General features: G+C 47.0%; 2 protein-coding genes and 1 non-coding gene across 6 annotated transcripts in view; all 3 read left to right on the forward strand.

Annotated features, from left to right (window-relative positions):
• The window catches only part of IL34 (interleukin 34), a 699,141-nt gene that overhangs the window by 554,630 nt on the left and 121,152 nt on the right, over window positions 1–23,359 (forward strand). The window lies entirely within an intron of this gene.
• On the forward strand, window positions 10,869–10,939 carry TRNAG-GCC (transfer RNA glycine (anticodon GCC)). The gene has a single exon. It is a non-coding gene; the product is annotated as a tRNA-Gly (tRNA).
• LOC147677643 (uncharacterized) lies at window positions 14,055–18,081 on the forward strand. Its single transcript, XM_086946523.1, has 2 exons — window positions 14,055–14,271; window positions 17,468–18,081. Exons 1-2 carry the CDS (start codon window positions 14,055–14,057, stop codon window positions 18,079–18,081), a joined length of 831 nt encoding a protein of 276 aa, XP_086802649.1.

Consider the following 23,359-nt stretch of genomic DNA (forward strand, 5'->3'; position numbering starts at 1 on the left):
AAACATGACCTGGTTCCTTTCATTCAGACCGATATGGCAAAATTGCATTTTACCTGTGCTACGGTGTATGCTTTGCGGCGATGAATGCGTGTTGGACATCTGTCTTTCACTTCCATCAGCAGTACCAATGGACGTCGATACTTTGCTCAGTCCAATAACGGCTCACGCATTGTGTTGTCCCCAGCGGCTACCAATCCTGATGACGGCATTCGTGGAGACTCCTGTGCTACAACCAAGTGGTAACAGTGGAGCGAGTGACAAAAGCAACATCATCCAGGTACAACGTTCTGTGAGCATTGCTGGTCCTGCCCTTGATGACAGCAATCATTCTCACACCTGCCAAGTTACAGCGCTATCTAATTTGGTTGAACTATCACCTGAATTTGTAGACCAATTCTTTGAGAGCCTGTCTGATATGATGTTCTCACCCAACGAGAAACAATAATTTTTGAGAAGCTTTCCGACACACAGCGTTCCCATGAACTCTGAATTCGGCCTTCAGTTTTGATCAACAAAAACTGCAAAAAGCTTTGGAACTCTATTTCCCTGTTCAAGCATTAATTCTTTTGATTTGGACAATTTTTCTAATATTCACCATTTTTCTTTTTTGGCACGAACAATTCTTTGCTTAACGTAAAAACTATTCTTAGAGAACAGAAGCTTCACACTTCTATATCTAAACACATCTAGAGACATAACAACATTACATCAGCCTCTAGCACGTTATTACAATACATTTATATGTGATGATTTATCTCGCCCTTCTTCTGTTAGAGATACTTCATGTGTAATTCTTATGCATAATCGTTCATTGATTTCATATGCAATAATTTTTGCATGATTCTATGCTTCAAAAAACGTACAGTACCTAAATTTCATGTATTACAAATACGCCTATTTCGAATGCATTTATGTATTTTGGGGTGGGCAATGTTACACATGCATCTAATTGCTCTAGTTTTAGTAATTTGATGGACATGAATACGTGGAGTGGGTGTTGCGTGTTTATCTAGGTTCCTGATCGATACTGTAACCTTATGCCCCTATTCGGCTATAATTCCATTTATTCCCTATATTGGCATAACCGTTCAAGTGCGATTTTCAGAAAGTCATCTCTGGCCTCACACGAACAGAGCCACATTCCAGCATAGTTCTCTGCCACTTCCTTTGCAACCAATTAGTGCAATGACAGAGCAGAAGTCACTATCTGATATTCCTAGATTAACACTCCGAGTTCTTCAACAAGATAAAAACTCAGCAAACCTGGAAATCCCCGCTTGCTGTGTTTTGATTAGTAATGGAACTCTAATGAGCAACTGATAACTATCACTTCCTAGTGACATCTTTAATTGACGTCTTATGTCCAACAAACTTGTGTCAAACCCGGCACCTGTCAGGTATAAATATTACCAACGTTGCCTTAAGCAATAAGCTGTCGTGCTGTTGTATGCTGCTGTGCACCCTGTTGTGCATCCCATTGCTGCTGCAGGCAGTACGCTGCTGCTGCTGTCCCTTGGTGGTGAAGCTACTGATACCATTATCGCTGCTAAAGCGCGAACGATGGTGCAGTACGCTTAGGAGCTGAACAGCCGTCCCTCTACGAAGAGCCCAGCAGATTCCAGCTGCCGCGGACGCTGTCCCCCGCCTCCTCCTCCCGACGCGCTGAAGAGAGTCGCTGCCTTTCTCCTGCAGAGAAATCCAGCTCCAGCGTTTCCGGTCTGCCCTCGCGGGTGACTGGGATATTGAGTGCCCCCTGAAGGAAATACCAGACTTCCATCATTCTATTCAGAGGTATGGTGTTGACTAAACCCTTAGACGAGAATTCTTGAAGCAACCCTTGGCAAAACCAACTTAACTTAAAGCTACTTACTTACTCCCCTTCCACGTGTTAGGCTTAGGTCAGGCACACTGGGGTAGGCGTAGTTAGAAGCACCAGTTGAGTATGTTAGCCTAATGTATATATGAATGTATATATGTTTTATTACTTTTAAACCATTGTATGGCTAAGAAACCATATCAATGCTTTTACAGTATTATTTCGCAATACTTATCTCACTGTACGTACTTTTTATAATAACAAGTCTTGCAATTGTGGCAATACATTTCTCTTGTACGAGAAGAAAGACTGTTCAATAAATGTTAACCCTTTATTGACAAACGCCCGTCTCTCTATTCTCTACATCTCGTGAAAGTAAACTGCACTAAACTGACTGAGTGAAATACCTGTCTATTGTTTCACACGACCCTAGAGATCGACTCTTGATCTGAGGAGCAAAATTGTCATGTTGCACGGTTGTTGGAAAGCTGAATCCCTTCTTGTCTGTGCCAGGGAAGCTGATCACTTCCTATACAGAGAAGAAAGTTTCCAGTGACCTCTGAGCTAGTTGGTAACAAACCCAATTAAGTTTAGCATAGTCAGTGGAGGCCTGGAATATCCGCAGTTCCACGTCGATACTACTGTTTATGTTATTCCAATGCGCAGGGCCTAGTGGGAAACTAGGAACTACACTACACTGGAATCAGTCCTTGTTAATCTTGGATCAGATATTCCAATGGTAAACAAAACACCTATTCCAGCACTTCTCTACGCAGATGATGCTGTGTTGCTTGCCAGGATGGCTAACGGCCTCAGTCTAATGATTGACACTTTGCATAATTTATGAAACAGTTAGATCTAGAAACAAGCCTGTCAAAGATGTATATTATGTTTTGTGGCCTTCAACATTTAAAAACTTGCTCCTTGAGTATTGGGGACAGGACTATCGAGAAAGTGAGACATGTTCCATATCTTGGTCTGATGTTCGACAACGCCTGTACATGGGCACCATATGTTAGCAATAGGAAAAATCATTTTTTACAGGCAGTTGGTTAAATTTTCTTCGTTGTTTCCTCCATAGAGAAAAAGTCCGAACACCCCATACTCAAGATCTAGAAGAAGAAATGTCATCCCATCCTATCCTTTGGAGTGGGGTTTGGGGTTACAGGAATTTGAGCTGTATTCCAATGGGGAAAAAAGAGTGTGATGGTGCATATTGGGGGTTCTATTGTCAACGTCACTCTTTGCTTTCCACCAAGAATTGGGCATGGAGTCTCAAGGATCAGATCAACCTTGCTCTCTTGATGTTATGGTGCTCATTTTGGTGCAATATATATGTAAACAACAAGGACCCCCTGATATGGATCGTACTCCTGGGTCAGGGTAAATAATGTCTGTAAAGTAACGCACCCAGGCAGACAAACAAAATATTGGCACACATTAATTGGCAAAAACAAACCAGAACAAATAAAAGGTTAACAACTGTTTTAGCATATAAAGTACATTTTAATTTGATAAGAACAAAGCATGTGATAAAATTATTAAATCAATAATAGAACTCTGTAAAAACCATTCTGCATTATTTCATATAAATTCATTGATAAAAGGAATGCGAGAATATTCTATAAATCATAGATGGTTTCCTGCCAACGCGTTTCGACACGAGGACCGTGTCATCATCAGGACTTTACCATCATGGTGCTGACTTGGAAGATTCAGATATATATTCTGTTTACGTTTCTTAAAGAAATTCCGGATAGTCTTTTGTGTGACGTCTATGTGCAATCTCTGCTATATTCGATTAAGATGAATAACCGTCTATTCTATTTCACTTGGTGTGATGATGAGTGGATTCTGAATGTTCCTACTGGGATTACCGGCTATCCCTGTTGCCTAGTTGTTACAGCAATGGAACAGCCGACAAGTGTTTCATTGCACTTTGCATCTTTTTCAAGGCTTCAATATCTGTATGAAGGGATTTCTCGTGAAATCGCGATCGTCCTATGTTCGGAAGTCAAGAATCAAAAGTTGTGTGGATAACAATCGTCCATATCCCGGTCACAATGTCAATTGTAGCTAATAGACCTGACAAATGGAGGTTTGTCCGCAAAAGTCCCAAGTCAGTCACCCAGCGTCCCATGTCCCGCGCCGGTGGAGTTAGTGTCACGTTACCTCAAAGTAAGATTAGTAATTCTCCTGTTGTGCATTCAAAGAGAGTCACCCGCCAAGCAAATGTCGGTCCGCAGTAGTCTCTCGTCAGTCTCCCGGCATCCCACGTCCTTCGCTGATGAAGTTAGTTTCTCTCTTTGAAACCTCCATTTGTCAGGTCTATTAGCTACAATTGACATTGTGACCGGGATATGGACGATTGTTATCCACACAACTTTTGATTCTTGACTTCCGAACATAGGACGATCGCGATTTCACGAGAAATCCCTTCATACAGATATTGAAGCCTTGAAAAAGATGCAAATTGCAACGAAACACTTGTTGGCTGTTCCATTGCTGTAACAACTAGGCAACAGGGATAGCCGGTAATCCCATTCAGAATCCACTCATCATCACACCAAGTGAAATAGAATAGACGGTTATTCATCTTAATCGAATATAGCAGAGATTGCACATAGACGTCACACAAAAGACTATCCGGAATTTCTTTAAGAAACGTAAACAGAATATATATCTGAATCTTCCAAGTCAGCACCATGATGGTAAAGCTCATTTTGGTGCAAGTCAGCCTAAACAGAGAAATAATCTCCAATTGTCTTTTTTGTTCTTATGGGGGTAGAATTCCCTGGCTTAAATATATCAGGGAGACAATGTTGTATCAGGAAACACTTTTTATTTTACTGAAGGGCTAAGAGGGAGGGTAGAGAACCGATGAAGCTCTCAGGGAATACTGTCTCGTACAACTATGCTGGGGGTGGCACCCTATCTGCGCTTGGTCCCTGGCACTTGGGAACTCATGCTATTGTCCTGGTTCAGATTGGGCTTTATCAGATGGGTGCCATGTTTCCCACAAGGCTAATTTGGCTTTTCTAAAATATTTACATACCCGTGTGATTTGTCTTCCCAGACTTTTCTGTACTTTTTCTTTTGTAAATGTTATCTCCCCTATACATGACACAATTTATTGCCCATGCCACATAAATATACATTTTGTAAGTGCAGATGAGTTCTGCTTTATTTGCAGTAGTTAGATTGCCAGCGTTTATTTTCAGCTGTGGGCTCCTTAAAACATGCAATATGAAAGTGTAATGTAATGCTTTTTTAATATTTAGTTCTTCTGATTTTAATGATTGGTGATGGATTTTATCTTGCTGACATTTTTGACGCTGGTTCCTATTTTTGAATTTATATTACAACCATGGTGTATTTATATGTATATGTTGTATATTTTAACGCCTCCGCCGTGGCCAGAATTCCCCGCCTGTGCGGGACATTCCGATCGCGGGCGTGGTCATGGCGGCCCCCAGCCGTCATCAGCACACGCCCACCGTGACGCATGACGGCCGGAGGCCGTCATCAGCAGGGAATGGGTTAAGATCTGCTTTCAAGTGATGGAATAAAGGTTATCGAATTGAATTAAAGTTATTTTACCTCTGACTTGCGTACAGCTTCCTCCCCCACAATGCAAGTTAGTGGTAAAATGAAATTCTCCCAGTTTTTTGTCTAAATCTCCATTTTATCTTTTGCCAAATTATGGCATATATGATTTAAGAAATCGAATAAGAGACATGCATACTGCAGCAGTGTCCTCCAGACTGGTGCTCAAGCACAGGGATGGGTCATTTTTTTTCTCCTGGGTCAATGTACCTGATATCATAGAAGCAAAGTTCTCCAAATTATGGATGGGGCCCATGCCTACGCCAAAACCAGAAGGCTTACACAGATCATGAACTGCCCTTCTAATTTCTAGTCAAAGCCAGGGAACATAGGTTTCAGGAAATACTCTATTTATGTGTGTATAGTATAAAAAAAGAACTGTTCATATGTAAAACACAAATTCATATCTATCAGCCCTTCTGTCATCTCAAAGCAGCAGTACATATTGATGATGATGAGATGATGCGTGTGCCTGCATTAAAAAGTATTCTTACATTTATAAACATTATTTCATGCAATAAAACAGGCAGGTCGGAGGATATGGATTGCGATTCATTGCCTGACTGATCCTTTCCCGAGGCTTCCCACCAGGACTTCTCTGGATGCTGATATTAGTAGTGGCTGTGGATCCCTTTGGGGTCTTAAACAACTCATGTCTCCTTCTCAGAGGGCCTTTGTGAAACCGCAAGCCCAGTTCCATTCCTGTATCATGGTTGGGATCAATAACGTAGCCTCGCCATGGGGGCTAGTGACTGAAACAGGAACCATATATGCTTCCTAAATCAGGACATCTTGCAGGAGACACTATGAGGACAGCTTCAGCCTATGATGAGCGCTTATTCTCTGAGGCAAAGCTGATCTTGAATAACATTCGGAATTTACAAACAGATCGACACTCTTTGACTGGGATTCAGTCACACACATGGATGGCCATGTTCCTCTATTCTGGTGCATCACATGATTCACCTTCTTCCTCTGGGCTTTCACCATCCAGGACAAGGGAGAGGAAAATTCACCTTAAAGGGGTAACTGGCGTGGCTTCTCAAATGATTCAGCCTATCAGGGCACAGGCTGAGGCTATTTGGGTGTTAGTGTTAAGTGTTTTCCTGGAGCCAGTGTAGCCTTACTGCTGCTGTGATAGATGCCTCTTTGCTTCAAGAATTGCTAGAATTCGTCTCTAAGGTGTAAGTCTATTGCCAGGCTTCTATTAAATGGTAATCCATATGTGGATACTGTGCTTACAACCTTAGTGAGGACTGCTTTGGCAGTGGTTGCACTGATGAACTTCAGTATCCACTAACCTGAGACAGAGTTTCCCAAGCCTTCCTGAAGTGAGACATGTGAACTCCTACTTGTTAATTGAGGCCATCTTCTGCGCAGTAAGGAGCACTGATTTCATTATGGTGAAGGAGCTTCGGTTTTCTGATCTCCCAGAGACGTAAAATCTATTTTCTTTGCCTTTTAGAGTAGTTGAACTGAGACAGGTTTGACGCTGTCCTTAATGGTTGTCAAAATAAGGACTTAGATGATTAAAAAAAGGTATTGCATGTAGAAGAAGCCTGTCAAAACAAAGCGGAATGTTTTTTCTCCTTAAAAAGACAATGCAGTTTGCCTTCGCTAACTGAGGGTGAAAGAGCTTCAAGCCTTCAAAAAGTATGTGCCGAGCTGCAGATTTCAGGGACTAATGCGTATGCCATTCTCTTAAGTAAAGATTCTGTCTTGCCGCTTGTATTGCTCCTTTAGAAAGCACTGCCGCCCTTATAATGTCTATAATGTCAGGGCTCGATAAATCCTAAAAATGTTACTATGTCTGCAGGTCTAGTAACTTGAAAAATCTCCTCGACCTAACTGTAATGTACTTAAGCTCTGTCTCTGAAAGCCGAGCAAATGTGACAAGATAACAAGATTTAAACGCATCTTTACTGCTCATTCACTTTGTGAGAGGTCAAAGATCAGTTTGTCTTCCTACTCGCCAGAAAGGGCAAGTAGGTCCTAAAAATAGCTCGTGCGATTAGCTTTTTCAAGCCCTGAATGTCAAAGGAGATAGAAATAAACTCAATTTGTTTCTCCATAGCTTCCACAAGTGGGGAGAATTCAGGGGATACACACACCGAGGCCCGCACCAATTGCTTGCTTGCCTGCCTGTTGTTGCACTGGGGTGGGACTCAGTCCCTCAGGGTTCCCTTCACCAAAGCAGGAGGACCAACCCTCCTGATGCCACAAAAGCGCCAGGAGACTCCTGCAGTGTGGGACGTGCTACTGAGGAAAGCTACCTATTGAAGTCAGTCAAAGGAGAGGTATTTGGTTTGATTTTTCTTCATCTCAGTACCTTTTGCTTGAACTGAGTTTATTGCAGTGTTCCATACTTGTTGAACATTTGGTCCACTCCTTATATTGCACCGTTGTTTTTGCTGTTACACCTTGGGTCATAATAGGCAAACATAAAACTCAAACAAGCGGGCCCACAGCCACCACTACTACAACTATCGAAGCGCTCCTCACATGCGCAATAGATATCATCAGCAAAGAAATCATGTTGCCAGAGTGCCGCCTCCTTCCTATCCTCTCAAACATCACCCCATCTAATTTCACCAAGAGAGCGTTTGCCTAGCCCCACAAACTCAGACGTAGGACCAGGAGCTCCAAATGAATTGACTGAAGGATGGGAGAGTTACGAACAGAGATTTCTAAATCGCCCCTGGCCAACCCGCAGGTGATCCCCTTGGAGCCAAAGTTACAGTAGTCACTCCTATTGTACAGGGTGCGACAGGGAAAAGAAAGAAACAGGAAGCTGCATCTAAATCTAAACGCCCAAGGGTCAAATTCAGCCAGTCACCTAAAAAGAAAGACTCCTTGGAAGGGGAAAGGAAAAGGTGAGCATCACCCAGGACTTTCTTCATGTAACAGTCATTGTTGCTTTGGACACAAAGCTGAAACCTGTTTTGGAGCGTCTCTCTGCTATAGAGCAGAAGCTCAAGAAGCTAACTCGGAGGGGGGGCTACATAAGGATAACAGTACTGTCTTCAAAGCACCAGATGTTCCCCTTCCCACTCCTGTGTCGTCATCGGGAGCAGTGTCTGGGGAGATGCTGTGTGCTCAAGATGGACTTCCTTCCATTCCATTCAGTCATCTCTTATACCACTTGAAATAGTGATTTTAAGTTTGAGATCAATTACCGTAATGTGTAGGCTCCATAAATACATTGCCAAGTGCACCCCTGCATAAGATTTTTTTGAGTGAAGCATCAATATTCTTGTCAGTTTAGTTCTTTAAAATGCTTTCTTTAGCCATGGACGTTCTTCTGAACAAACTTGCCTCAAACGAATCTACTGGGACTACTTTCAAAAACCTTTTATCTCCTTCTTCTAAGGGATATAATAATCTTAACATTAATCTTAGTACGTTTTTCTAATCTGGGTCCTTACATTCTCTTAAAATGAATTTGGTGGCATGGTGATGAATAGGTAGAGCTAAAGCTGGAGTTTGTTGAAACTGCCTTAACACAAGCTCTGCATATGCGCTAGAAGATTTTGAGTCTTTTCTAAGGGGCAGAATGTGAAAAAAATCAAGAGGAAGAGGCCTCTTCTAAATTATGTTTTTTTTCTGTGCTTGCCCATAATAAATCAGCAAGATCACCACAAAGAATGCCCAGCAATCTCTACCCCAAGCACCACAAACAACCTCCTCGCACACACAAAAGAAGGAAGCTATTAAGACATCAGCTGTTATTATAATCCTTTTAGATTTCCTCTTTTTAACCCAACCAAAGTTTATTGTTTCTTTTAACATTTTGAACGTAATATGTATCGCATTTGTAAATGATTTTAGGTTATTATTAAGACATTCGAGCATGGCCAAATACCCAGCACTTGCTCTCCTTATCTTTTAGTTATTCTTCCCCACGTCAGCCTGGGGAGAACGCCATTCACCTACCTGGTTGATCCTCCAAGCACATCGCTCTTGCCTGCAGGACTGTCTCCTATTTCCTCCAGGGATATCTTCCTCCTCCTGGGGTAAGCCCTTATGTTGCGCTGCCGGTATCACTTCTGTGTCGGGCGCAATGAATCCTGGGCACTTTTGTAGCAGGTCTAAATCTGGCAAATATCTAAATTCCCTAATCCTATTTTAGTCATACACAGGAGAAAAAAACAGGAAGTTGTATAGTTTCCATGACCCTTAAGAATTCCTAGGTATGAGCACATCTGTAATTTACTTACTGTATTTTTCTCCTGCAAGAAGAGACATCTTTCAATTGAATGGGAGTGCCCCTTGGAAACACCACATTAGTGCGCCACTACTTTTGTAAACAATTAGTCTACTTTAGTGAAACTTTGATGCAATCTTTATTTTACACTTTTTTTGTATTTAAATATCATTTAACTGATTTCCCTTTTCATGTTGTTGATTTGAAAGTGTAATGTCACTTACTGAGATGTCATTTTATATAAAGGCCTGGGCTGAATTCATGCAATTCCAACTGTTTGTTACGCGAAATTCCTATAATCCCACATCGCGTAATTACGCCCCAGTTGGGTCAACATTTTACAGTGAGCGTACGTTGGAACCTTAGCGCCTGTTGCTCTCGCCGTGTCTTTTTTTGTGAAATGCGTCCTCATGCCAAAAATTTACATTTCACTTGATTTTCCCTAATTACGCAAAAGCGAGTAATGCGAATTTCACACCACCCTAATTACTGTGTGCAAATCAGTTCTCACTCCTAGATAGTCTCTAAAATGGAGAACTCTGCAACACATTATACAAACGTATTACCTTTACAGTAGTAAAATCAACTGGTGCTACAGTGCAAATCAGAACCTGGCGGCACACCGCTCTTTTTCGCGATGTTCTATATGAAAACCGCTGCAGAGAGATGAAGAGTCCTGCGTGGTTGCTCCTCAGTAAATATAACTTGACATATTCTAAACTGTGGTGCTTGTCTCATCTCAAATGCTTTATTCAGTTCCCGTCCTGTTGTTTGCCGCCTCTTTCCTTGTGGGAGAGCGACAGGGTCACGTGACGTCCAGTTCCAATGCTGGCGGTCTTCCATTGGCTAAGGATTCGGCAGAAACCTGCGGGTTGTTTCTGTCAAGTAGTGTCTACATTAACTACCTACCCTACTACCCACAGGCATCTCCAGTGTGCTTTGAGGCGGAATGTTCGCATTAGGTAGCGCTTTACAAAAATCCTACCAAACGAAGCTTCCCACTGCAATACGTTCTATGGAATTCACGAAAAGATTTAATTCTCTTGGCAGTTTGTTTTCCTTTGTGCGTTTTCCTCGACTTTTTCAGTTCACCTCAAAAATGAATTCTTCCCTCGCACAGTATTTTTATTTCCAACAGCAATGCTTTCGGCCATCTCTAATACCAAATACTGTGCGTAAGGCGGCTACAGGAGGTGCATAGACAATATATGACAGCTATTTGAACGGCAATCTTCAGCTGCAGCATTGGTGGTTCAGTGGTAGAATTCTCGCCTGCCACGCGGGAGGCCCGGGTTCGATTCCCGGCCAATGCAAGAGCAATTTCTTTTTGTTTTTTATGTTAAAAAATGACATTTTTCATGTGACTGCTTTCAAAAAGCGCACGTTTCAAATTTTAGAACTTTAACAATATAGTATGCTATGGCAAAATGGCTCCTGTATTTTTTATAGCGAAAAGGGAGCACTGCAGACAGTATAAGTAACCCTAAAAAAAGCGGGAGCTAAAACGTCTTTCTATAAATAAAAAAAGAATGTCTCACTATAGGTAATATTTTGAACAAAGAAAACATTCAATGTTAAACAATGTTGAGGCGCATAAAAAAAGCATTGCTTCGCCACTAATAAAGGGGGCACAGCCCTAATCCAGTTATTTTCTCGTTGTAAAGAAATCTGGCCCCTATTATCATCGGGCGTCCATGTCACACAGCATGTCAAATGTTTTGACGTCTTATTTACAAGTCGATATTTATGCTATCGTCAGAGGGTGAACAGTTTTTCAGAACTAAACACTTGGACACAGCCATAGACATAGAAATAGGACTATGTTTTGGCCAGGGCTGGATTATGTTCAAATGACTACACTAACAAGCATTTGCAATTCAATATGTCTCGCATTTGCGAGAGTGCTACTGGCATTGCAAATAACATTGCCTTTTTTTGTTTTAAAAAACAAAACATAAATAAAAGACATTGTAATAATTTGCTATGCGAATAGCTCAAACTCGCGTAAAAGCGAGACCTGTTGCTTGAAAATGCTTGTTTAAGTAGTGGGCTGCCTCTTCGGTTATTACAAGTGGGCACAGGGAGATACTGCCACTTCTTGGCGGGGAGTGAGGAGGGCAGTAGGCTGGAAAGTTGACATTGGTCTGAAATGTGAGACATCTTCGCAGCTGTGCAGAGCGATAAGCTGGCTGCAGGTATCTCAGTGACTGGCTGGCATGGGAGTCAATGGTGAGCACTGTGTGTGTCTGGAACTGGTGTTGGTGAAGGCCCCTCTTGTTACACTTCGCCCTCCGAGGTACCACAGCGGGCTCTGGAAGGCATGGCACATGAATATCCTGGCCAAAATATCGTGTGTCCAAAATATTGTATCCTAATTATCATATGCACGATACTGCTGTCCTGTTTTCTAATAATGTTCTAACATAAAACCCGGAAGTAGGTCACAGAGGAGACAACCAGGTCTGTTCTGGCAGGGGAAGGGACGCTTCGGCAATCCATTCTGCCTCACTCTCTATCTATTCACTCATTTCCGTAGATGTTTCACTTATCGTGTAACCCCTATCCGTCACTCCTTTGATCATTCCCTTCCTCCTCTGCTCTCCCTCGCCTCTGCTATTTGCCTCCCTTCCTTCCACTCCACCCATTCCACCCCCACCCCCACCCCTTGCTCGCCCAACCCCCGCTCCCTCTTCATCTCCCTCGTCCCTCCCTCATCCCTCCCATCACCTCTCCCTTCATTTCCCCTCAGCTCCCTCCCTCATAGCTGGAGGCCTGTTCCTCCACACTGACCCCACCCCCTTAAAGCGCCCCTTCACTCCAGCTGTTCCGGCTTTAAGCTGGTGCGCCGCTCTTGCGGCCTTTGGTTGTCCTGTTTATTAAATACTTCAATAGCAGCACTTTACGGCAATATAACTGTATAATGCCGGGCCCCGGGGGAAGCACAGTCGCAGACTAGTCTTTCCCCGGGGTCATTCGCGTGAGATAGGACAGGCAGGGGAAGGGGAGGAGTTAGAGGAAGGGTATAAGGCACAGGGGAGGAACTTCCTCTTCCTGCGCCTAGCACAATCGGGAGGGTCGTATCAAAGGAGAGTGTAGGGGTGATTCAGGTTAGGCCTTGTTCTTTCCGGGCGTCGCGAGTTGCTTTTCGGCAGCTGGGATCATTAGTACGCGCGAGGCGTGAAGCGTGCATCTTCCAGGATGTCGGGTGACCCCGTGGATGAAGTGCGGGCGACGTTGCTGCTTTTGGCCAGGGCCGGTAGGAAGGACCTTCTGCAGCCTGGGGTCCCTGACCAGGCTTGGGTGGGGTGTACGGCGGCGGTCCTGGCATGCCAAGACGACGCTCGTCCGCTCATGCAGCAGGCGTCCGAGCGTGGGTGGGGCGGAGCAACGAAGGACTTGGCGCGGGGCCGGAACGCAAGAGCCTTCCCCCGCAAGTCTTCCCTCCGCTGGAATTTGTGCAGGTGGGCCCTGCGGAGATTTCTGGTGGCGGTGGCCTCACTACTATGATGCCGGGGTAAGGCCTGGAGAGGGGCACGGAGGAAAGGGGGGGCGGGGCACAGTGAGCTGTCGGCCGGTAGGGCAGAGGGGGACGCTGGGAGCGAGTTGGTAGCTCCAGGGCCTGTGGGAGCTTTGGAGTCAAGGGAGCAAGGTGTTGGGCAGGTCATGGAGAAGGGCATTGGAGTTTCAGGGGGGACAATGGGACAATGCTCCCATTGACCAGTCTGTCAGTTCTAGGGCTCATACTCCAGCCTCCACGGGGCGGGACAGGACCAAGGCAGGGGCCAGTATGTCAGGTGGAACTGGGTTTGGAGGGGCCCCGGCGGGGGTGGCCCCAGGCGGTGTGCGGGGGGTTCTTTTCTGCCACATGGGGTTTTTCAGGGCTACTGCCCGCCCCACCCCTCCCGTACTGGGGGGGCATGGCGTGGGAGGACAGGGTCCGGGAGCAGAGGCTCCTGGCGCAGCTTCAGGCGGCCAAGTGGGCCGAACAAACCATGGCCCGGGTGGGAGCAGTTTGGGGGGCAGATATAGAGGGGCCCCCCACCCCCACCTCTGAGGAGGAGCGGGTGGCGGAATTGGAAGAGGCGAGCAAAGGGCTAGAAGGCGAATGTTGGGGGACCCAGAGGTAGGAAGGCAGGCACAGGGACGGCTTTGAGGCCCGATGGTGCTGGGGCCCACTCAGGCTGGAGCGACCTGAGGGGCGGGTGAGGATCCAAGCCGGCGACTGTCAGCAGAACTCGGGGAGGCCTGGCAGGGCGCAAGACGGCCCTGAGACGCCGGCCGGAAGCAGTAGGGCGGTCCGCTGCAGCTGTCCCTCGAACGCGGGTCCGGGCACCGGTGGCCCGTGTGTCTGGGGCGCCAAGTGCGTCAGTTGGAGTGCAAAAAGGTGTGAAGAGGGCGGTGAAGGAGGTGTTGAGTGCGCCTGTGGAGATGGATCCGGTGTTGGAGTTGGACTATAGTGATGAGAGTGAGGAGCTTGAGGATGGGGAGGTGCGGGATGACAGAGACGACCCAAGGGGCATGGGGGACAACAGCGACCTTGGTGTTTTGCAGGCACCGCCGATGATGCCAGCCAGGGACAAGGCGGAAGCGGTTAAGGCGTGGACTTCGCTAGGACAGCCCCGGGAGCTGCTCTCCACTGTCTCAGGTGAGGGGTCTTGGTGTGCGGCATGGGATGACGGTCCAAAAGAGGGTAGGAAGAAGGCTTGTAGGTCTGTGGGGGAGGGGTCGATCCGGGAGCCTGGGAAGCCAGCGGGCGGTCCACCGGTGAATGGTAAGAAGGTGGATGGTAAGTCGGTGGCTACGGCCGGGGTACAGACGGACAAGGGAGACGGAAAGGACGACAAAGGGGACGCAAAACTGCCGAAAAAACTCCCCTATATGGGGTCGGCGATGCCCTTAGCGTCTCATTTGTCAGAAAAGATCAGGGCCAGGATTTGGAAGCACGAATATGTGGATGTTTTTATACTTTTACATAGGGAGGTACAAGCCAAGGAAGGCTCGAAGGAGGAGGAGTGGGAGCTGACTAGGCGGCCCAAGGTCCCGGTGACGATGGAGAACTGGACTTCTGTGTTCCTAATTTATGCCAGCATATATTGCGGGAAGTACATGGACATCATTCGGAAGGCGCAGATGCAGTTTGGTGGGTTTGCCTGGCTGAGTTATGATGAGGAATTCAGGGCAAGAGTTAGTGCGAACCCGGAGAAGAATTGGGGGTAGGTGGATCAGGAGCTCTGGATGCAGTGGATGGCGTCCACGTATTCTGCTGCCTCTACCCATACCGCCAGCGGGTTGTCGGTGGCGTACCGGTCTTTTCCGCTGCATCCCACCCACAGTGGGGCGGGGGGAGGTGCTGTACCCAGCACGCTAACCACTGGCCAGCCCAGTAAACCGGGGGGCTATACTACGGGGGCCTGTTGGAGCTACAACAGGGGGTACTGCTCGAGATACCCCTGTAAGTTTAAGCATGAGTGCTCCAAGTGCGGCGGGAAACATGCCCTCACTCAGTGCCTTACACTTGTCACCCCCTCAGAGCAGTGGCGGAACGCCAACGGCAGGGGCCAACCTGGACAGAAGGGCGCCTACACCGGTTAAGGTGGAGGCGATGGCCCCATGGCTCTCGTGTTACCCGGACCAGGAGGCGGCGTCGCAGCGTTTTCTGGGGTTTCACGGAGGGCTTTAGGGTAGGCTATCAGGGTCCCAGAGTGCGGAGGTGGGCTGTCAATTTGAGGTCCGCGAAGGAATTGCCAGGAGTGGTGGCGGCTAAGTTACTGAAGGAAGTTGAGGAAGGAAGGGTAGCCGGCCCGTTTACTGATTGGACGTTGGAAGACCTGATCATTTCTCCACTGGGGGTGGTGCCTAAGAAGGAGGAGGGCGAGTTTCAAATGATTCACCATCTCTGGCCGGAGGGACAATCAGTGAACTATTTTATTGCTGAAGAGGACTCGAGGGTGCTTTATGCATCCGTGGATGATGCGATCCGCTTGGTGCGGGCTTGTGGGCCGAGGGCGGAATCGGCGAAATGTGACATCAAGTCGGCCTTCCGTCTGCTGCCTATACATCCGGCGGATTTCTCGCTCCTGCGAATGCAGTTTGGGGTTGCCATCTACGTGGACAAAGTTTTGCCCATGGGATGTGCCATCTCCTGTGCCCTGTTCAAACTCTTTAGTACTTTTCTTCAGTGGGCCGTGGTGCACTTTAGTGGGTGCCGTGAGGTCACGCACTATTTGGATGATTTCCTCTTCCTGGGAAGGGTTGACTCTGGAAATTGCGGCAAGGCCCTGTCGCAGTTTCAGGAGCTGGCTTTCCTCTTTGGTGTCCCCTTGGCGCCGGGAAAGACGGCTGGTCCCAGCTGCTGCTTGACGTTCCTGGGGATTGAGCTGGATTCCGTACAGTGGCGGGCTCGCCTTCCCGGTGCCAAGGTGACTGAAATCCAGTTGTGTCTGCTGTGGGCGATCGGGGAAAAAAGGATTGCTTTGAGGGCAGTGCAGAAGCTGTTGGGTTTCTTGAACTTTGCGTTCAGGGTAGTCAGGGCAGGACAGACGTTCTGCCGGCGCCTCAGCATGGCCATGTCGGGGGCAGTGCTTCCACACCACAGAGTCAGGATTTCCATGGGGGGTGCAGGCTGACTTGAGGACTTGGCTGACGTTCTTGACGGACTTCAACAGAGTGTCACTGGTATTTGATGATGAAAGGGCGGTTTGGCAATGTCAAATTTTCTCTGATGCAGCAGGGTCAGCGGGGTTTGGCATCTTCTGGGACGGGAGGTGGTGTGCGGAGAGTTGGCCTGCTCACTGGTTGAAGCAAGGGAGGAGCATTGCTTTCCTGGAATTCTTCCCTTTGTTGGTGGCGCTGGAGGTTTGGGGGCAGGAGTTTCAGAACAGGTCTGTGCTTTTCCACGTCAACAACATGACGGTGGTTGAGCTTGTGAACCGCCAGAGAGCCAAAGATCTGAGAGTACTGAGGCTGCTGCGGGGTTTCATGTTGAGATGCCTGTGTCTGAATGTGGTGTGTAGGGCCAAGCATGTCCCTGGGGCGAATAATGACATTGCGGATGCTTTGTCTCATTCGCAGTGGCAGCGGTTCCGGCATCTGGCACCGGGAGCGGATCTGTGCAAGACCGAGCTGCCGGACGGCATCTGGGCCTTGGGGTAGTGAGGATGATAGGCCTGGTAGAGCAGTCAGTTGCCGACACTACAAGGAAAACATACCGGCTGGCATGGTCTGAATTTGGGGCATTTATGGTTTGGAGGCAGAATTCGTTTCTGGATGAACGGGCAGTGGTGGAGCAGGGTGTTAGGCGTTTTGTGCTCTGTTGCATTGATAAAGGATTGACTGCGGCTACGATATCTGGGAAACTGGCAGGAATATCCTTTTACTGTAGTTTGTTTCTGGGGTTTGTTCCTACGAAGGATGTAGTTTTGAGCAGGATGCTCCGAGGTTGGGGTAGGGAGCATCAAAAGGGGGGGGGGAGACTGCGGGAGGCAGTTACTTTTGAGTTATTGGTTCGACTGGTGGGGGTGTTGCCAGAGTGTTGTTACAATCTCTTTGAGGCACGGGTCTTTCGGTCATGAGTCGGGGACCCGGGTCACGGCTGGCCAGTTGTTGGTGGTGTTGCTCATGGCTTTGCGACATTTGGGGCTCGAGCCTTCTGGCTTTAGGACTCACTCCTTTCGAATCAGGGGCTGCGACAGCTGCGGCCCGTTTGGGCAAGGATCAGACAGATTGGGAGATGAAAGTCCCGTTGTTGTGAGAGGTTTGTGCGGAAGTGAAGGGGGATGTGGGGAGGTCTGCTGGCGAGGACGTGGGTTTTAGGTTTGCTCTAACATATATTTCTTTCATAGGTTGCGTGGGCGGACCAGGGGCCAGGACGGTCACCTGGATTGTGGGGCACTCCTTCGTGCATTGGGCGTCTAAGTACGTAGAACAGCAGGTGTACGGCCGTAACCTGGGACTGAAAGGACATCTACATGAGGTGCACTGGTGGGGAAAAGGAGGGATGCGATGGGGGGCACTATTGCCCTGGCTCGCCAAGATGGTTCCGCAAAAGGGATGCCCCGACCTGTTGATAATCCATCTGGGAGAAAATTATTTGGTGCAGCTGTCAGGTTTGGCGCTTCTACAGCTGATGCAGAGGGATTTGGAGATAATGAAGTCGAGGCTTGCAGGGACTTGCATTGCCTGGACAGAATTGGTACCCAGGAGAGTTTGGAGGGGGGCAATGAAGCACGGGGCAATTGAGAAGGCGAGGAGAAAGCTCAACAGGGCGATGAGACTGTTTTGTGGTGACAAGGACATTAAGGTGATCTCGCACGGTGGCATTCGACTGGAGGAACCTTTACTGTTTAGGGACAACGGGGTGCACCTGTCTCGTTTGGGGAATGCATACTATATGATGGAGATGAGAGACGTGGTCAGTGGTCTGTGGAATGAGGCGATATGGTGTGGCAGGGTGTGAGTGCGGATGGGCGCGGGATGCGAGTGGAACATGGACCCGAGTGCGGGGGGGTGGGGCAGTGAACCGCCCTACCGGGGGTTCCCTAGTTGGCGGTACTTTGGAGGGAGAGGGGGGTCAAGAGCGGGCACACCCATCCCTTGTGGGGGTAGTTTTGAATGGGAGATAGAGGCATGACTGGAATGTTACAAGGATCGGGTAGGATGACAGGTGATTGGTGGATATGAACGAGGGGGGATTGGCGGTACCCGACGTCGAACTATACTATTTAGCTGCCCAGCTACAGATATACACGCAAGAAATAGCATGCAAATTCCGGGGATCGGAACAGAAGAGGGGTCTGGGTATACCTCGCAATGTCCTTTCCTTCATAGCGCTCCAGCAGAAATTGGACCTTCGAGAACTCGCACAGGAAGAAAAAACGAAAAGGTTGTGCTGGAATCGATCACAGCACAGAGCAAAGGTACTCCACCCATACGCCCCCGAAATTCCACTGGGGATGCTGACAGCGCTACCTCATGGTGGCGATTGGTCACAGCTCCAAAACTTGGAGGAGGCAGGAATCCAGGTGATAGGCGATTTATTCAAAGATGGAGCGTTGTTACCATATCTGACACTTCAAGAACGATTCGACCTACCAGGGGGTGACTTCCTACTACATGCAGCACTGACGCGAGCGATACAGAGGCACTTGAAGGAGGGACCAATGGAACCAAAGACGACAATGGCTTGCCAATATGTCATGATGGCGGCAGGGACTTTCAAGGCGGTCACTTGCCTCTATTCCAGAATGATCAATGAGGGGCTGCCACCTCTAGAGGCGCTGAAGCTCAAGTGGGAAACTTATATAGGGAAGGATATCCCCGAAACGGTGTGGGCTCAGATACTGAGGAGGGCCTGGAAGAGCACGCGCAAAGCCAGATTCCAACTGGTACATTTCTATATCCTACACCGGGCGTACCTAACGCCAGGAAAGATCAAACAATACTTCAATGTGGACATCGCAGCATGTCCTCGCTGTACGGAGCTAGGAGGGGAGTTGGATCATATGCTCTGGACGTGCCCCAACCTGGCGCTTTATTGGAAGGAAGTGGGTGACACTCTTAACACGGTAACAGAAAGGGATTTGGTATTTGATATGGCTGTGGGTGTCCTGCACTGGTTTCCCCATACCCCCAGGAACAAGATAACCAGTAAGTTTATAGATATGGGGCTCATACTAGCAAAGCGAGAAATCACACGACACTGGAAGGCAGCAGTAGGAGCTAATGGCACCAGGTGGAGAAACGAGTTTCTTAAGTGGGCTAATGGCGAAAGCGTGCTGAGATTTCAAAATGCGCGAAGACAGAGCAATGACAAGGCGTTAGGAGCAGCACAGGCATGGGATGCTTTAGTACAATCACTGCGTGACTACGACACACACGACAAACCAGCAGAGTAGCGACACTCTAGAAGACCATCCCTGAGGCATAACAGGCATACTACATTGAGCACTCATTAACAGCTCCTGTGCACACACACTACCACAACTGTAATTGACTGTGGACATCGATGATGGGATCCAGGGAGGAGGGTGGGCAGTTGGGGGGTTGCGTTAGTTTATTTACCGGGGATACACTGTGAGTCATTTTATTAGGACTCATGGACCTGCACTAGTTCTCATCCTGACCCTTTCCCTGAACTTGTTACCAAGGGGGTTTCCTTTAGGGGTTTAGACAGTGTGGGTCATGCAATTGTTGCTATATGCTGTGTGAATAAAACTCAATAACATTTTGTTTAAAAAGAAAATGATGTAAAGTTCACGCAGCCTGGTCTAATAAATGGCCTTTTACGCTTAACACTGCGCGGTCTGTTTATTGCGCGATGCCGGGCCCCGGGGGAAGCACAGTCGCAGACTAGTCTTCCCCCGGGGTCATTTGCGCGAGATAGGACAGGCAGGGGAAGGGGAGGAGTTAGAGGGAGGGTATAAGGCGCAGGGGAGGAAGGAAACTTCCTCTTCATGCGCCTAGCACCATCGGAAGGGTCGTATCAAAGGCCTCCCACCCACCCTGCAGACATGGGGTTTGGTATTGGGTTGGTCAGGCGTGCCACTTTAGGCCAGAGCTGTGTCTAGGCGGTACTTTGGAGGGAGAGGGGGGTCAAAAGCGGGCACACCCATCCCTTGGGGGGTAGTTTTGAATGGGAGCTAGAGGCATGACTGGAATGTCACAAGGATCGGATAGGATGACAGATGATTGGTGGATATGAACGAGGTACGGTATGGGGTATGGAGTGGTTCAGAATGAGGCAGAAAGGGTGAAGCGTGTGAGGTGTGAAGGGTTGTTTTGGGGTTTGATGTTATTTAATGTTGATGTTTTGTTATGATGTAAAGTTCACGCAGCCTGGTCTACTAAATGGCCTTTTACGCTTAACACTGCGTGGTCTGTTTATTGCGCGAACAAGGCCTCAGTAAAGACCTGCGATACCCTCTTCCTCCGCCTCCAGTACTGAGCTCATGTACGGATCTGCAGTTCACCCTCTTTGGGTGGGTACCGGCGCCAGGTGACATTTATTGCGCTACCTGCTTACCGTTTACGGCCATGTAGCTTGCAAGTTGAACACAGATTTCTGCAGCAGGAACAGCAACCCCCTCCTCTATAGTGATGGGATTCAAATCTGGCCCTTGTGGGTCATTCACACACTTGTGCAGGAAGCACTTTAAAAACAATTTGTATTAAATGGCAAGATCTCTGCAGCAGACGCATAGATTGACTGAGTTCACGAAGTGTGACCTGCATGTTGCACACAGACCACAGCATCAAGACAGTTGTCCCGCTGACAAGATCATTTTTACAGAAAACCGCGCACCTGGCGCTGCTTCAATGTGTGTAGCTTGCATGAACCCACTGAGTTGCGCCGTCTGGAATCCAAGATACAGCCTGCTGAATGCACGTGTGTCTGTACCAAACACCCAGAGCAATTTGACTTGGACACAAATAAGGCTTGCATCAATCTTCTGAGCTAAACGTTAGAGATACATACTTTCAGGTTATATGCATTTAGATGCTAAACTTGTGATAAGCCCTTAATGTATTAAACTTGTTATCACTCGTGTCACCTATATGTTGGATATGGTTCTCTTTCTGCAGAAGGTGCGCGCATTTACCCATAAACTTTTTTTCCGATTGGGTATGTATCTGACAGATCTCAGCAGCAGTTGTAGCTACCCACCGAGCTATCCATGTTACTACACACTATGACTTAGCGGGACGCAGGCAGGCAGTCTCTGGGTTCCCCGCCGTCGGTGCAGAGCTGAGAGGCCTGCCGCAGCCAGAGCCCATGGGACGGTGCACTCCGGGAGCCATCCTGGTACGCGAGGGAGACAGCAGGCGGCAGGGATGCACAGGAGCTCAGCTCTGTGCAGCCACAGAGACCCCTTGGCTTTAGCCCTCACGGCCATATTCCTCAACTGCGCGTCAGGCGCTCTGACCGCCAGAATGTCAGCCAGGGGCTGGAATGTGCGGGCGTGACAGAGAGCCCTTGTGAAGACTTTTCTTATCTGCTTGTTAAAAATAAACAAGCAGATAAGAAAAGTCTTCACGACAGCCAGCCGCAAACCATGCCCTGGTGTCAGGAGGGGCTGTCCAAAAAACGGACAGGGTGGAACCCAAAAACACTCCTTTCCATTGGGAAGCCAGCGTTTATCATAAACGCTGACACTACCCAATGGAAAGGAGGGGCGGGGCTTAGAGTCCCTTTTAGAAATCTTGTATTTACAAGATCTCTCGCAGAGGCGGAGCAGCTTCGCTGCCATGCCCACGCGAGGCTTAAAAACTTGTGTGTGTGTGTATATATATATATATATATATATATATTGTATTTATTCACTGAAGGAGCCAAAGGTGACTGGGTCGTTATAGTTAGGAAATAGAATTAAAAAAAAAATAATCTAAAATTAACTAAAACAAGCATTGAAAGGGCAACAGGTCTCGCCTTTGATTAAGTTAAAGCCATTAGCTTTACTAATGGTATTGTATTTTAGCTTTGCATTATTTAGTGTCTATTTTCAATATGTTGTAGTTGTACGTAGTTAGAATTGTTTTGTTGGCTGTGTAGTAGTTTAAAGCATAGTGTTGGTTGTAAAAGAGCAGAGTTTCATATTTGGGAGGTGAATGAATAGAAGAATAGTATGTGTTTATTTCGTATAGTGAGGATTACAATAGCATAAGGCAGACAAAAGGGGCGAGGGGAGAGCAAATATATGCAAATATATGCACATATTCCAAATATACACTAAATAATGCAAAACTAGAATACAATACCATTAGCAAAGCAAATGGCTTTAACGTAATCAAAGGCGCAACCTATTGCATTTACAATGCTTGTTTTTTATGAGAGTGAGTAAAACTATTATGCTCAGGAGCCCACATTTTTCATTATTCAAGAGTGATGCATGCCAGGCTGCTGCGTATTCTGTACAAATTAGTTGTATGGGAAGTTTGTATTGCAGGGACTGGTGCTATATATGCCCATTCTATTAGGTAAGCTTACACTGCTATATCCATGCTGCATCTGTTATGTGTGTTGGTGAAGCTAGCACTCCTGCTGCTCAGGAACTACAATTTCTGTGTGTGAAAGAAGCTTCCACTGCTGCTTTCTGTGCTCTACCTTTTCTGTGTTTGAGGGAAGCATCCAATGCTATTGTCTGTGATGTACATGTTTTGTATATGAGTAAAGCTTTCACGGCTGCCTCTGTTATATCTTATGCATGTGACTAAACCTTGCACCGCTACTCACAGAGATATTTCTTGTATTTTTCAAGGGAAGCTAGCCTTGCTGCTGCTTATACTGTACCTGTGTTTATACTGTACCTGTTTTGTTTGAGTTGAGGAACTTACCCTCCTGTTCTCTGCACTTTGATTTGAGTGAGAGGAACTTCATTCATTCATTCATTATTTACTTTATTCGGTTATAATACAGTGTACAACCATAAAAGTACAATTAATATCACATTTAAAATACATGAACAAAACAAACCAATCATAGCACCAATAAAAGTAAGCTTGTTACCTTTCGTTAATAAATAGATTTCCGGAATCTACAAACATTTTTAAGAAACACAGAGACAGCTGCAACAGTTAATATATTATCTAATCTTTGGATAGCTAAAAAAGCAGTACGACACTGTTCAAGTTCAAGTTAAAATTTTATTGTTTGATTAATTAAAATCATTACAAAACCCCCCTGGAGAAAAGAATAAAAAGCTACATAAGCAAATAGTGTTATTGTACAATAAAAGAAT

The sequence above is a fragment of the Lissotriton vulgaris genome, chromosome 12, assembly GCF_964263255.1.
Source record: "Lissotriton vulgaris chromosome 12, aLisVul1.2, whole genome shotgun sequence".
Lineage (NCBI taxonomy): Eukaryota > Metazoa > Chordata > Amphibia > Caudata > Salamandridae > Lissotriton > Lissotriton vulgaris.